Here is a 14,124-nt window from a genome sequence, read left to right as displayed (position 1 = left end):
GATGTAGCTGAGACTGGGCCCAAGCTAGGGGATGGGCAGTTTGGGGATGAGAGCTACTAGCCCACAGGTCCAGAGCAGAGGGAGGTGCCATTTCCAAGCTTCTTCATCAGGACTTACCAGCTGGAGACTGTCACAAGTTGACAGATACACGGAATTATCGAAGACTTGGATTTGTAGTTTCTAGAAGTCCCATCTCTTACTGCTTCCTGTGCTTCTTAGCTAGAGACATTTCTTACCTTGTACCTGTCCTTGTTACCTTCTAACAGAAGTTTTACCCTTGCTACCTCTAAGAGAATCTGTGAAACTTTTGGATAGGGTCACATATGACCCTTAAACCTTCAAGATCTGTTGTCTCCCCATAATAAGAGGAACTCATAATTAATGTATTACAAGGTCTTATTTGTCTCATGCAGCTTTGCTACAACAGACCTTAAGCCTGTATTATTTTAAATCATTATTTAAATGCAGGCTGAATCTTTCTAGCAATTTTCCCTGTGTCTTTAAACAGCCAAAGATCTTTAACTTTCCTGCTATCATATATCTACAGATGCCCTGGTGCTCTACTGCTGTGGTGGTGTTGGTTATACCATCCTGAGATGCATACATTTGTTCTGGCTGGCCTGTACTAATGAACATACTAAGGGCCTTGGAAATCTTACATGAGCAGTAACAATAGGCAAGCCAAGTTCTCAAAGTCTTCTGTTGAGAGCCTGGAAAACAGTGACCACTTAATGATTCTGAGTTATCCTCTGGCCTGATTGATATAACGGAAAGTTTTTCTCAGAGGCAAAAGGACTGTTTGTTTACTTAACATCATGTGGCCAACTTTCATCTTATTTTCCCAGCTATAGATGGGCTGTTAAGCTCACACTTGGCAACAGTTAACGTGAAGATGTTTGACAACCAGTGGAGAAATCTATTCAAGAGGGAAAATATTAGCTTCAATAACAGGACTTCATTATGTTTCATAAATATTTAGCAATCCTGTTGTTCAGAAAAAATAATAAGCAGAACTATTTATTCCCATTTTTGTCATTTTAGTTCTTGAAGGGACACAAAAGAGCGGTGTGCAAACATGCAGAAATGTATCGTTGCAGCTGTGGCATGAAGTGTCAATACCATTCTAATATTAACCCATGGAAGTACCATTGAATTTAAGTGGCTAAAAAGCAATTGCTTTGTCTATTGTATTTTTCACTCTCTCTCTGAATCACAGATATCTTAGACCTGCTATGTCAGCCTTGATTCTGTTTAATCACAGCCACAAATATTTGCACTCTGTGAGGTCTCTGATAACATGTGCTCACTCATATTTTCATCCAACATAAAAATCTGGGCCAAGAAGTGATGGCCGAGTTCCTGAAAATTTGTCATAGCAGGTTGAGTGGGATTGTATATGTTAGCTATTGAGGTAAAAGATTTAGCATATCGATAAAAACTTTTTGTGGAGTAAAGAGTGAAAAAGTAGATCCTAGCAAATCCTGAATGATCCTGGCAATTGCTGTTCAAAAGGTAAGAGATGACAGAGTCTAAAGCATCCAGCAGATATTAAGGATCAGGCTGTCCAAGGCTGGGGCTACCTTGACTAGCTTGATCAGGCTGCACAGTGAGATCCCTGATCTGTAATTGGAGACAGTTGCTGCTACGGCAACTTTAATGGTACTGTCTTCTCTATCAAATTTCACAGCAAAAAGTCAATGTAGGTTTAAAAAAAAAAAAGGCTATGAGGTCTGTACTGAGGTGGAACTCCTCTGTAGTGGGTTGTAGTTTTAAAACTGATTTAAAATTGTTATTTCCAAAGCTTGGCCTTGTAGTGTTTTTCCTTTGCACTAGAAAATGCCCTTCCAGTGCATATGCATACTGCAGTAGTACCTTCTGCTAGGATTACAGCACCATTGTCTCTGGCCCTGAATAAACATCTTTTGGTCTTTGCCAAGCGTATTCAGTTCAGAGAGTGGGAGGGTTAGCGGAAGAACAGATAGTGTCCAAAGCAGGTTGGGGGCAGAGCAAGGGCAGTTGCTACAGGGTCTCTGTGAATACTGTCTGGTTTTGTAGTTCAGCCAAGAATTGATAAAGCTACTTGGAGTTTTCTTCTTCATGTATCAAGCATAGATTTGAAGGAGCAGAAGTAGGGTAGCTGGTACTGAATTGTAGCATCTTAGTGCCTCTCATGTCTAGGGACCTGCACTGTCCCTTCCTCTTCTCTATGTTCTAAATCCACCAGACAGCTGCGTTCACCTCTGTTGTTTACGCTTTACTTACCTTCTCCCCTGTTATTATAATCAGGCAGTGTTTCTCTCAATTTGTACTTTAATGCAGGCAGTTCTAAAGGCCCTGAGAGGACTAGATCAATAGAGAAGAGTGGTTCTACTGCAGTCAAATGGAGAACACGTTTCCACTTCTGTATTGGGAGGCATTAGGGGAAGATATTTTGGTGCAAGTGGATAAGATACATTCTGATAGTTATATGTTATGATAACTGAAGGATTTTTACTTATATATTTATTTATTGCTAACAGTCAACTGGAGAGAGATTATTTTATTTGTTGCTGTTACTGTGGAGACCCTTGTAAGGTTCCTGTAAGGAGTAGCTGAAATGTTTAAGGACTCAAAAGCTCAAAAGTTGTCTTAGTATGGTTGGATGCTTGATAGTAAGCTTCAGTGATGGAGGGCAAAGGATGTCTCTTTCAGTAAATAATCAGTAAGACAACAGTCTGCTGACCTAAAGTACTCCCTGCGATTGCATAGATAAAGGGATCTCACTGTTGGAGCTGGCTTTGGCCATGTTAATAATGTGACTTTATTTACTTCAGGCAGAATTACTTAACACAGAAATAGTTAAGCAAGTGTTTTCAGTTCTTGTATGAAATTATGCTCCTAGTTCTGAGTTTGGATGCCTAGACACGCATTCACTTTGCAAATGGTAGGAGCAGTTTGATTTTTCTCAGAATATTCTTTTGTGTCCCACCTGTGAGCGATTGTCCCCCACTCAGCTGTGCTTGTGGTGCTGAGCTGCTTGTTCACTTCAGTCCAAACCCTTCTGAGTAGTTACTGAATCTCACCTGGCCACCATTGAGCTGACCTGGATAAGTTCACATTGAAGCAATCTAGTTCTGATCTATTAATCAAAACCCACATTCTGGTGACTAGCACATTATAAAGTTTTTTTTTGCCATACATGGTACGAACTATGTGGCTACTCTTAAATTATTTTTGATAGTGTCCAACAAATCTACCATTGCAAGGCAGGTATTTATATACCTCTAGCAGAGTGGTGATCTGGAAATGTCCTTTACCATAAAACCTTTGTGGTGTTTCAAAGCACTGGTATAAATGGTATAATTATTTCTCCATTCTTGGGAAACTACCATTGTTTCAGAATCCTTTTTACAGGGGCATACTGCATCACATGCTAGGTAATGAGAAATAGAACCATCTAATTAAAAATAGCGATGCTGTTTCAAGAGGGACTGAGGTCTAACAAAGATCCCACATTGAAATAGAGACCAACCCAAGTCTATAGTCTGTGAGTGGATATTAAATGACTTTTCAAAATTCCCAGCTGCAACCTCCCCAGATCTCAATCTGTGTTTTTCTGGCTTTGATTTCTTTTTTTTTTTTTTTTTTTTTTTTTCCTGAGGACTTACAAAAATAGTTTTTTAATAGCAGCAGCAGCCACAGCCAGTTCTAAACATGATTAGTTTATATGTTAAGTCCTTTCCGAGTTCTCAGGGGAAGCAGATAACACAAGGTCTCTCTCACTTGGGCATTTTTAAAAAGCATGAAATCCTACTATTTCCACTTACTTATTTTTAATCTGACAGCTCTGTTAAATTATGAGGAAAGATCTCTGTTCCACTCTTGCTTTTTTAATGCCTTGAAATTGGTTGTAATAAAAATCAGCTGTTAGAAGCTGCAGCTGAGAGCTGTTGAAATGCCACAGAGGGAGCCTCCTTAGTGGACCCCTATGATGTCAGGATGCATCGAGACAAGCAGAGAGGAGGATAGGAATCCAGCTCAGTCCTCAGACAGCGCTACCAGGTACCACTGCCCTGGGAGCAGCTACAGAGTGCTCAGCCCATTTTCTCCCCTGGCACAGCAGAGCCCCTGGCTCTCCCTCTTACCTGCCTGCATGAGGACCCAGCAGTGCCCCAGTGAGTCCAGTGGGGCACACAGTGGAGAAAACTGCAGTAGCAGTGGAAGCTCTGGGCTCTCACCGGGTTCAGATTCAGACAGCAGTGGGGTGGTGTGCGGTGGTGGTACTGGGATGAGAGGTGTCCTGTCCAGATACTGGAGCTTGGAGAGCCTTCACTCTGCCACAGGTAAGGGACTTTTATTTTTTTTAAATTGCTCTATGATATTGCACTGACCTTGAGATACCAAATGAAACCTGAAAAAGAGTATGTCATTGGGAAATGCAGTCTCTTAGTCATGAGAAGTAACCAAAAAAATTGTTTGCTAGCTGATCCCTCTGCAGATTTATAACGGAGGCAGAACAACACAGACTATTAAAATATGTCTTAGGTCAGAAGGCAAGAAATAGGTTCTTAATGGTTTTGGAAACAGTGCTTGGGAAGCACTGAAAACCTGATAAAAGCTGTCCTTTCATTTTAGCATTTCTTATTTCAGCTGAAATATATAGAGAACCCGAACTCAGAGCTGGCATTTCTGTGTAAGTGCCTGTGTATAGTGTTGTTGCCTTCAGAAAATATCCAAGCGAGGTGCTGTGCAGCAGAAGAGACCTAAGTGGGTTTGCACTACTGTGTATTGAAAGAAGGAAAGGCAGTTCCCTGAGCCTACTGTTCCAGTTCGGTTTCTATTTTCCTGTCCTTGGCTTAATTCCTTTTTGTACCAGAGATTTTGGAGGTATGTTTACACAGCCCACTTCTGTTCTGCTTGCCATGCCTGGATCCGGCATTCTAGTTTTTAATCACTGATGTGCCTGTTTAGAGCTTGGATGTTTGAACTGCAAGCATGGGAAGAAAGCTTTCTCATTTCCAACTGATACCAGCAAAGGAGCCTGGCAATGATTTCAGTGGCCAGAGATCGCTAAGCTGTTCAGTTTGTTGCTTGATTATTGCTGTCTCTAGAGAGATTTTCAGCAGACCTGCAACAAATGAGTTCTTCTCTCAGATAAATTCAGACAAGGCCACCAGTGACTGCCATTTCCTTCATAAAATTACTTGATGCTTTCAGCTAGAGGCAAGCCTTAGGAAGAATTCTAGGTGTAGTTCTGTGAGATCTGCTTTAGCTGCACATGCTTCTAATCAGATGGTCTTAACTCCGTCTATTACTGTAGATTTGGGGCTGTTTAATGAAATCTCCACTGCTGCTTTGGAGTCCTCAGCCAAAGTGGGAGAAGAGGCACTGTTGTACAGTGAGAGATTACAGCAGGGTGGCCAGCCTATCTGACTTTGTAACCCACACACCAGACCTTCCAGGGGGCCAAGAAACAGAATACCTACCACGTGTCCTGAGAGTCCAAGGGCAGGAAGAAAAAGATCAGGGTGAGATCAGGCTGTTGTCCCTCTGTTGCTGGGAATACAAGCTACTGAGATGCAGAATTGTATCCACATCTGCTGGCTCATTTTCTCCTGTACCTGGGAATGTAAATAATTCCCAGAATAGCTCTGACACTGTCATAAAGTAGCCCTGGCACTGGAACCTTTTTCAAAGTACTCAAGAGCTCCAGGCAGGGTAGTGACTGTAGTTTCAGTCACCTCTGTGTTAGAGGATTTGCTGTCAGCTGTCCTCTGTGGATGTAAGCTTGAGCTTAATCAGGTCAGTTGATATAAATGATGTACAGTGATATCAAAGATGCAAGGTTGATAACAAAACCAAACTTTGAAGTTAAGCTTCTTTTTCTAAATGCCCTTTCATTTCCACCAAGTTCTGGTTAAGGGGGGAAATGGTGTCATTTTGTGGGTGCATGCATTTAGCAGGTAATGTAGAGATAAGAGAAAATATAATAGAAAATTGTATGGAAGTAGACTGTGGACAGGGAGAAATCAAATCAAGTTTCATTAATACAGTATTGCTATATCAATATAATAACAAAAGATCACTAATTCAGGCTCCTTGCTGCCTCAAAAATGCTATTGTTGGTAACTCTCTTATGGGCAGAGATGTCTCAGCAGATTACCCCTACTAACTAACAAAATTCAGGTCAGAGTTAAGATTAAGCCTTAAAAGCAATGCATCTCCCCAAAGAACTTACTTTGTTTTGGTTCTGCGCTCCCTGTATTCTTCTCTGTATTGAACTGAGGCAGCCATGGTAAGGAGCTGCTCCTTGCCATCAACACCAATTATCGAGCAGAGCAACAAGGCAGGATTTCTTTAAGTACGTGCTAAATAACGTTTTTGAATGGAAAACGTAATGTACTGCTTACAGAGAAAAAGAAAAACAGCAGCAGCAATAGCAGCTGGCAGTGTGTGTGAAAGCAGCGATAACTGAAATGCGTAGCGGTGTCCAAGAAAGATTTCACCTCACCTAAGCTGGTGAAGCATGGCAGTCTTCAGCACATTGGGGTGTCATGTCAGGAAGTCAGGGGAAAAATGAGTACAAACTGTGTGCAGACACCATGAACTACCCAATGGTGCATTTTAAAAGGCTGGAAGATGAGTCAATTTCTTTCCCTGATTTCAATTTATTAATAAGTGGTTCTGGGTTTCCAGAAGTGGCCTTAAGGCTGGATAGGTGGACTTGGCAGACATTTGGTTTTGGTGGTTTTTTTTTCCTTCCAGTGTGAACACAAAATTTTCTATAGGGATCTTCATACTGAGTTTGTTCTTCTCTGAGACCTCAGAGAAAGAGGCTAGATTTAAGTGATTGAAATGTAGAGGTGAAAAGGAGGTGAGAGATCTTCAGTACAACTGGAATGCAGCAGTTTGAGGTTTTTACATAATTCAGATTTCAAGAGTGTAAAGATGGATGTATGTTTATACATGTATATAGCTGAGAATGCGTGACCTCAGAAATGCAGACATCTCCTACACAGAAAAGATAGTGTTCTCCCAAATTTGCAAGGGGGAAAAGCAGTTTTCAATTTAAATTCTTCCTCTGCATTCAGTAATCAAGTACAGTTTCTTTTGTTTTGGAGTTGACTTTCCTGTATTGATCAAAAGGGAAGTTGTATACGTGATAAAGAAATGAAAGAGAAAAGACCAATTTCTACAGTGCAAACTGCTTTGCAAATGTCATCTAGAAAAAAAAATGTAAAAAGATTGACTTTATATAAATTGAAAAATTCTACTTTTTTAATGTCAGTCAATGGCATTTTTGGTCTAAATGTCAATATACGTTGTTACATGAGAGAGCCCCTCTCCCTGAGGCTAAATATAAACATGAAAAGAGGGAATGCTGTGCAGTTCTACTTAGCTCTCCATTTGAGGATGCCAGAGGACTTTGTAAGCATTAATAACCCTTGCACAGGGCCCGTGAGGCTTTCAGAGTTGATTTAGGATAAAAAAGAGATGTATATGTAGTTTCATACTCAGAATAGTAGCCTTGCTGTTTAGATACCTATTTTTAAATACTTGCAAGCAATTTCCAAATGTTTGGCCTCTGCAGTACTCCAGTGAGAAAATGAGTGGGAGCTAGGGTTGCTCAGCAATTCTAAAAATCAGGCTTTATGTATCTCAGTGGGACAAAAAGACATGAGGCATCCAAATTAAAGGTCAGCTGTGACACTGCTCCAGCAAGTGATTCAGTGGCACTACGGGCACTCTAACCCCAGTTTCCTAGGCAAGACATATCCCAGGCTCATGCTGCCTATATCTCATTCACCACTGTTTTACAGCTCTACTGAAAAGTTCGTTTCCTTTAGCATATTTCCAGAATCTAGTTTGTGAATAGGTCTCTGCTTTTCCAGTTCCTTTGTTGCTAATCCAATCCCGACCTCATTAATAGTCTGTGTATTCTTTTGCTTGTCTAAATTGAGAAGGACTAAAACAGGGGGTTGCCACTTGGTAAACTAGGTTGATGTAATTTCCCAAAGAGGTCTGTGTATTTGTGAATATGTAGCAATTGTACAGACTACACTTCAGTGCACCACTGCACAGTTTCTATATACTGAAATGCTCATCTACTTGTCTTGGGAATGTAGCCTCGAAACAATGAGAAAACATGGATTAGGAACTTATTTTCATTTAGACCTAAAAAAAAAAAAAAAAAAAAGGCAACAAAACAGTATTTTGAAGTCATTTGTTGCATTATCGTGGCTTATGAAGGTGCCAGTAATACAGCTGTGGCAAATAGTTTGCATCTTTCGTGTTTGGCAACAGGTTTTATTTTGAACTCTTTATTTTTCCTTTTTCTTGCCCTAGCTCTACCTTTTTGGTACTGAGGTCTGCAACTGTGTTCATGGACTGCAGTGCATTATTTCACTGACCCTTCTTTCTCCAGGGTCACCTAGTCAGCAGGAGTTAAAGAGGTCACACAACAGGAGATTGATTTGAGGTTCAAAGTGTTTCAGAATGCTTCTGAAGACAAAAAAAAAAAAAAAAAAAGTGCTTCAAAGCATGCACTATAGGATGCTGATGTTATGTTTCACCCTTGATTTGGCAAATTGTTAGCTCAGAGACTTCAGCTGGATTCATTGCTTGCATTGTAGCATGTCCTATGTGTTCCACTCCACCCAATATATTTCCTGTGTCATCTGCCAGAACAACTTCCACTCATCTTCTGAACAATTCATTAATGATTTTTAAAAAAACAAATACAACAATCCTAAAAACAACAATCCATGCTAAATTGACTGATTTTTCTCTCTGTGAGGATTCATTTGTAATGACTTTTTTAATGAAATTTTTAATGAGATACTTTTATTTTGCATTAAAAGGAGTAAATGCTTATTCTCATCATGTTCCAGTGAGGCTTCCATTGCTGTACATCATCACCTTGATTTAAAGATAAAAAATTTTTTTGCTTGCCTGCTTTCAAAACATCTCCTAGGAAGAATGTTTGGACTGTGAGTAATACTGCCCTTTCTAAGGAATGTGGCATTTTCTAAGGCTGTATTTCCTCAAAGACTCAGTTGCATTTAAAGTAGCCCTTCAGATCAGCACTTGATTTCAGGTTAATCCAAGTTGCTCCTGTTTTGTCAGGTAGAATTGAAACAGTTCAATGCCACCTAATCTGGGGACTACCAACATTTTGCATCGGAAACTCACCTGGTCCAAAGGGGAACAAGGTGGTACTGTGAAGCCTCCGTGACCCTCCTTTCTCATACCTTCGGGTGGACATGCAGAGGCTTGGAGTAACTGTTGCATGTGCTGGCTCATCTGGACCTACTTCTGGACTTGCTTTTTTTTTTTTTTTAACAAAAGCAGTAGAAAAAATGTGTAATAACATGTGCTGGCAAATAGTGTACATGCTCAATTGCCGTGAAGGCTGTATATAATTCCCTATACGTGATGCATTTTTACTAATATTGCTTAGTCGTTAGATTAACCAATAATAATTAACAGTAATTTCTGTAGTTTGCCACAGGGGCGTACCCTTTAACTTGTTAAACTTGTGTCCAACTAAGCTTATTCCCCACCAACATCCTATTCTCCAATTCTTCTGTATCATAATAAGTATTTTTGAAGGATTAGAGAAACATAATGGTCTTCTGAGGGTCAGTAACTATCCATGGAGATTTCTAATTACAGTCCTGCCTCATCTCAAAATCCTTTGTAGTCTGAGGTTTGTTAAAACCAACCTACTGGTTCCCTAGGTTGCCTAAAAATACCAGGAACAAGCTGGGTGCACTAGGCTGCATGGGGTGCTCCTGTTCTGCTGTGCAGTCCCAAAGCTGTCTTTGTAAGCATGAATACTAATTAATGTTAGGTGGCTGTGCCATTGCCACCAAAACTGAAGGTAAAGGCAGTGCGTATGTGCATGAAGCAAGACATTAGCTTGGGTGTGAGCTGATGGGGCCATAGCTTGCTACTACGTAGCTGCCTTCGATCGCATTTTTATTAAAGTCTGTCCTTGCAGACGTAGGCAAAAGATGTGATGGGAAGCCTAGTATTAGCACAAAATGATTAGTTTAAATGGGCAGGAAGGATTATGCTGTTTAAGGTTTCCATGCCAGGTATTAAAAGCCCTCAGCTAAGTATGAACCAAGATCACTACTCAAATGCACATGCAGAAAGACGTACGTGGCATGTAGAAAGTGTAGCTCATAGATTGCTTCAGAAAGAAAAGATTACATAGATTGCATGTGCACTAACTGGACATAGCTCCCTGTTCTTGGAAGTATAATTGAGGTTCTTTTCAGTGATTTTGAGAAAATTCACGGCATAAACAAGTTTAGAGGAGGTAGAACTGTCTGTATGTGATTACTGAATTAAAAACAAAACAAAACAAAACACTATATGGGAATAAAAGCTGTAGCAGTAAGACTGAGTCTAATCCAAGGAACAGGTGCCACCCCAAGACTGCTGGAGCTGCTTCTGTTGTGTGACTTCTGTTCATGTCTTTCAGCTAACTTACCATTACATTCTCTTGCACTGGAGCGCGCTGCAGCTGTAAGGCTCATGGAAGTAAGCATGGAGTCCAGCCCTGCTCTGCACTCTGTTCAGAAGTGGTCACTTCAGAGGTCATGTAAAAAACTTACCCCTGCAGTGTTCAGGCCTAACATCAGCTTAGGTTGTGAAGTGGTTGCAATGGAGAAGTTACAGCAGGATGCTGAAGGCGGGAGCATGGTCCAAGGACAAGGCACACTGAGCTCCAGGCCTGCAGCAGGGGGACCTGCTTACGTGGTTCATCTGCAGATTTTGTTGTGTGATCTCGCAATGTAAAGAGTAGTGTCAATTCTGGAGCTTTCATTTGAAGCAACAAAGATGTGGCTTAAATGGTGCACTGGCAAGAGCCACTCTGAGCAGTCCCTGAGCTGAGCAGAGCTGCACGGCAACTTGAGGTCACTGCTCTACATGCTGCTCAAGGCAAAACCCTACCCTGTATGCCCAAAAGAAGCTTTGACAGTAAACCTTTTAAGAGAGTTTATTATAATCAGACAGTGTTACTAATATCTTGAAAATGATGGATTTGAAATGTGGCACTCTTATCAGCTTTAAAAGCATGAATAAATTAAAAATATGCAGAAACCATCTGTACTGAAACTTGTTGATTGCATCTACTGTCTTTGGAAAGAGCAAAATATCTTTTGGCCTGTTCTGAGCTTCACCACAATTCCTATTTCATGCTACTTTAATGTCGGTACTCTCAATAGTCTGAATGCAGGGGTTTGGTCAAGCTTTAGCCTATATATATGTGGTCACAGTTGGTGGTATAATGCTCACCTGTGTTTGTGCTGCTTTTCCTGGCTCACATAAGAGCATGCATAGGACAGCTGGGACTTCCACTTAGTCCCCAAGTACTGCTTGACCATAATCTCTGTGGCATTGGAGGGACTCTCCAAAGTTATTCTATGTGGGACAACTTATGCATCTCTTAGGCATCCACCTGTGGTGGTCTGCTGTAGATAACTGCTCTGGTCTGGAGCGTTTAGCTTTCTGGTGGAAAAACATTACAGTTCCAAGGATTAAATAAAGAAATGTCACAACTTTTCACTGCTGTGACTTGACACGTGATCAGGATTATTTAAAAATCCACGAATTAGTAACAGCCAGATAATTAGTAATGATTTACATAAATAAATAATTCTTGATGTCTCTGGAATCATGAATATAAATGAGCGTGAGCACTTCTGTGTCAGTTCCTGAAACTCTGCCTGGCCAAATACAGGGTTTTCCTAAGTAAAGACAGGGACTGCAGCCTGCAATTCTGCTTCCACTCAGACACTGCCTTTCCTTTTCTCAGTGCTTGTTTTTGAGAAAAGCAACTTGATTGCAAATACCTTGCAGCTGTAAAAATAATAAAAGATGGGGATGACTTCTTTTTTTTTTTCTTTTTGTATTTGTGGGAACATAGTGCCAATACAGGGAAGAGGAGCATCGTTTTGACCTCTTGTCAGAGCACTTCTCTATTCTTACGCTTTACACTTCTAGTAGGCCGCTCACTAATGTGCAGTGGCACCAGTGCTTTGACTTCGCAGCTGACTGTGACCCAGTTTCTCCTTCATGCCAAGCAAAGCAGGGGCAGTTCGGGAGTTTCTGAGTGCATCTTGCCAAAGTACAAGCTGTATGCAGATAAGGGCAGAAGTAATTTCTTCCAGTTACTTTCCAGCCTTTACATATGACAGAGGTTTATTCACATCACCTTCACTTGAGTGGTTCACTGTGCAGTGTGGAATATTGATCCTTTTCCTCAGTCTGGCAGCAGTGGGGGATGGAAGCTTCCCTCCACCTCCTTCCTGCTGTAATTGGCAGGGAGGTTAACTGAACTGACTGATGCTGACTGTCTTCAATCATACTCCTGTTTCCAGAGTCATGGAGAACTGAAGCATCCGTTGCAGTAGGATGCTCGTGACACTTTGCATACTGTAGAAAGTTCTAGTCTAGCCTGAGGGCTTTTAAGGCAGATCTTCCCTCACCTCAACTCTCTAGTTTAGGCATCTCTGTAGTCAAATCACCCTTTTCCAGGTGGGATCAGCTACAGTGTGTTGCTCGGGACTGTAGTCAATTGGGTTTTGAATATCTCCAGGATATTCTGGAGATATTCAAAACCTCTGTAGTCTCTCTTGGCAACTTGTAGGCTGTGACCACCATTACAGTAAAATTTTATGTTTAAACAGAATTAACAGTATTTCAGTAAGTTGTGGTCACCGCTGAGTAGTCTGGCTTTGTTGTCTTACAACCCCATTTGATGTTTATACAAATGAAGATTCCTCCGAGCCTTTTCTTCTCCAGGTTGAACAATCCCAGCTTGCTCAGCCTCTCCTTCTATGTCAGATGCTGTAATCATCTCTGTGTCTGTTTCCTGGATCCACTCCAGTATGTCTATATTTTCCTTAGAGTCTCAACTGCATTGGTTGTCAGCTGACTTCTGGCTGAGTTTTTCAGCTCTTGACTACCTTAATGATCATCCTTCTCATCTGTGTAGCAGAGCAACTGGTGACATATCATTGGCTTTATCTGGCCAAGTGCTTTCTTTGGCAGAGAAGGTGGGTAGATTAAATTTTCTGAAAACAAAGCAGAAGCAAATCTTTACTGCCACAGTTCTGAGGGCCAGTTTGCTGACTCTTTGGATTGCCAGAGGCATCCCAACTTGCTTCCTGTTTATCAGGTGAGGGTATAGTTGGAGAAGAAGCTTTGTGAAGACAAGATAAGTCAGAGCTGCTTAACTGCAGCAGATCTTGTAGCTGATGGTTCACTGGTGACACATATCTGTATAGACAGCGTTTGACACCTAAAACTCTACATTAGTGTTTAATTTTTAAGCCTTTGAATTGCATGGTGGAGGTGTTTGTTGTTTTTTATGTCTTCCTGCTGCACAGTTCCACACTTGCTAAGTATACCAATGGGAATTGGGAGAACTATCAGCTGGTCAGTGCTGTTTCTACTTTTCTTGGAGTAATGCAGGATACTAGCTGTATCATTGCCTCAGGCATAGTGTGCATGTGAAAAGGATCTGGTTGTACAAATAGTTTATGCAGAGCTGAAGGCCTATCTGAATTATCTCCAGAAAGCACTGAGGCAATGTGCTCTCCCACCAAGCCGTGTATGTGGTTTCTGCGCTATATACACTGAGACTCATTGAGCCTCTCTATTTATAGCACTTAATAAGTAGCAAGTCATGGCACAGAAGGGACCTACCACATTGGACACAACAGCATATTGTTTTACTGCTGCAGTACTGGAATGATTAATCCCAGAAACCTATGTTAGAGGCCAGTGTGTTTGTTATAATGAGTATTTATGAGTAAATGCCATGGATAGCCCGGCTTACATACAACATCCCTTGGTTGTGAATGTCATCCCTTGTTGCCCAGTCTGTGGGACACAAAGGATGTGTACACAATTGATCTAGCCATTGTTCTTGTGCAATTAAAAGCATTGCTAAAGGAACAGTTAAGTAGGGCTTCCACCTGTGAGCACTGACTGAAACTGCTTGCTCCTTGTCTAAGCACCTGAGATAGTGAGACTTCAGCAAGTTTTTAGGAGAGACTCTGGAAGTAGACAAAACTGCTGGGTGGGTGGGGGGGAAGGGGTTTTGGTAATTACTAGCTTCATGTG

At 41.1% G+C, this 14,124-nt stretch overlaps 1 protein-coding gene across 3 annotated transcripts in view; it reads left to right on the top strand.

Moving 5' to 3' along the window:
• ARHGEF4 (Rho guanine nucleotide exchange factor 4) overlaps positions 1-14,124 on the top strand; it is a gene marked incomplete at both ends in the record, with an annotated part of 108,660 nt that overhangs the window by 12,708 nt on the left and 81,828 nt on the right. The window contains one exon of one of the 3 annotated variants that reach the window (XM_084292003.1): positions 4,268-4,322. The exons of the other annotated variants lie outside the window; for them this stretch is intronic. Within the exon in view, the coding sequence (XP_084148129.1) occupies positions 4,268-4,322 (55 nt within the window). Of the gene's footprint in view, positions 1-4,267; positions 4,323-14,124 lie in introns of those variants that run through there. 3 annotated transcript variants of the gene reach the window in all.

Source organism: Netta rufina (genome assembly GCF_964035555.1).
Source record: "Netta rufina genome assembly, chromosome: 9".
Taxonomy (NCBI): Eukaryota; Metazoa; Chordata; class Aves; order Anseriformes; family Anatidae; genus Netta; species Netta rufina.
The sequence above is the reverse complement of the archived record's forward strand: the minus strand, read 5'-3'. Positions and strand labels throughout refer to the sequence as shown.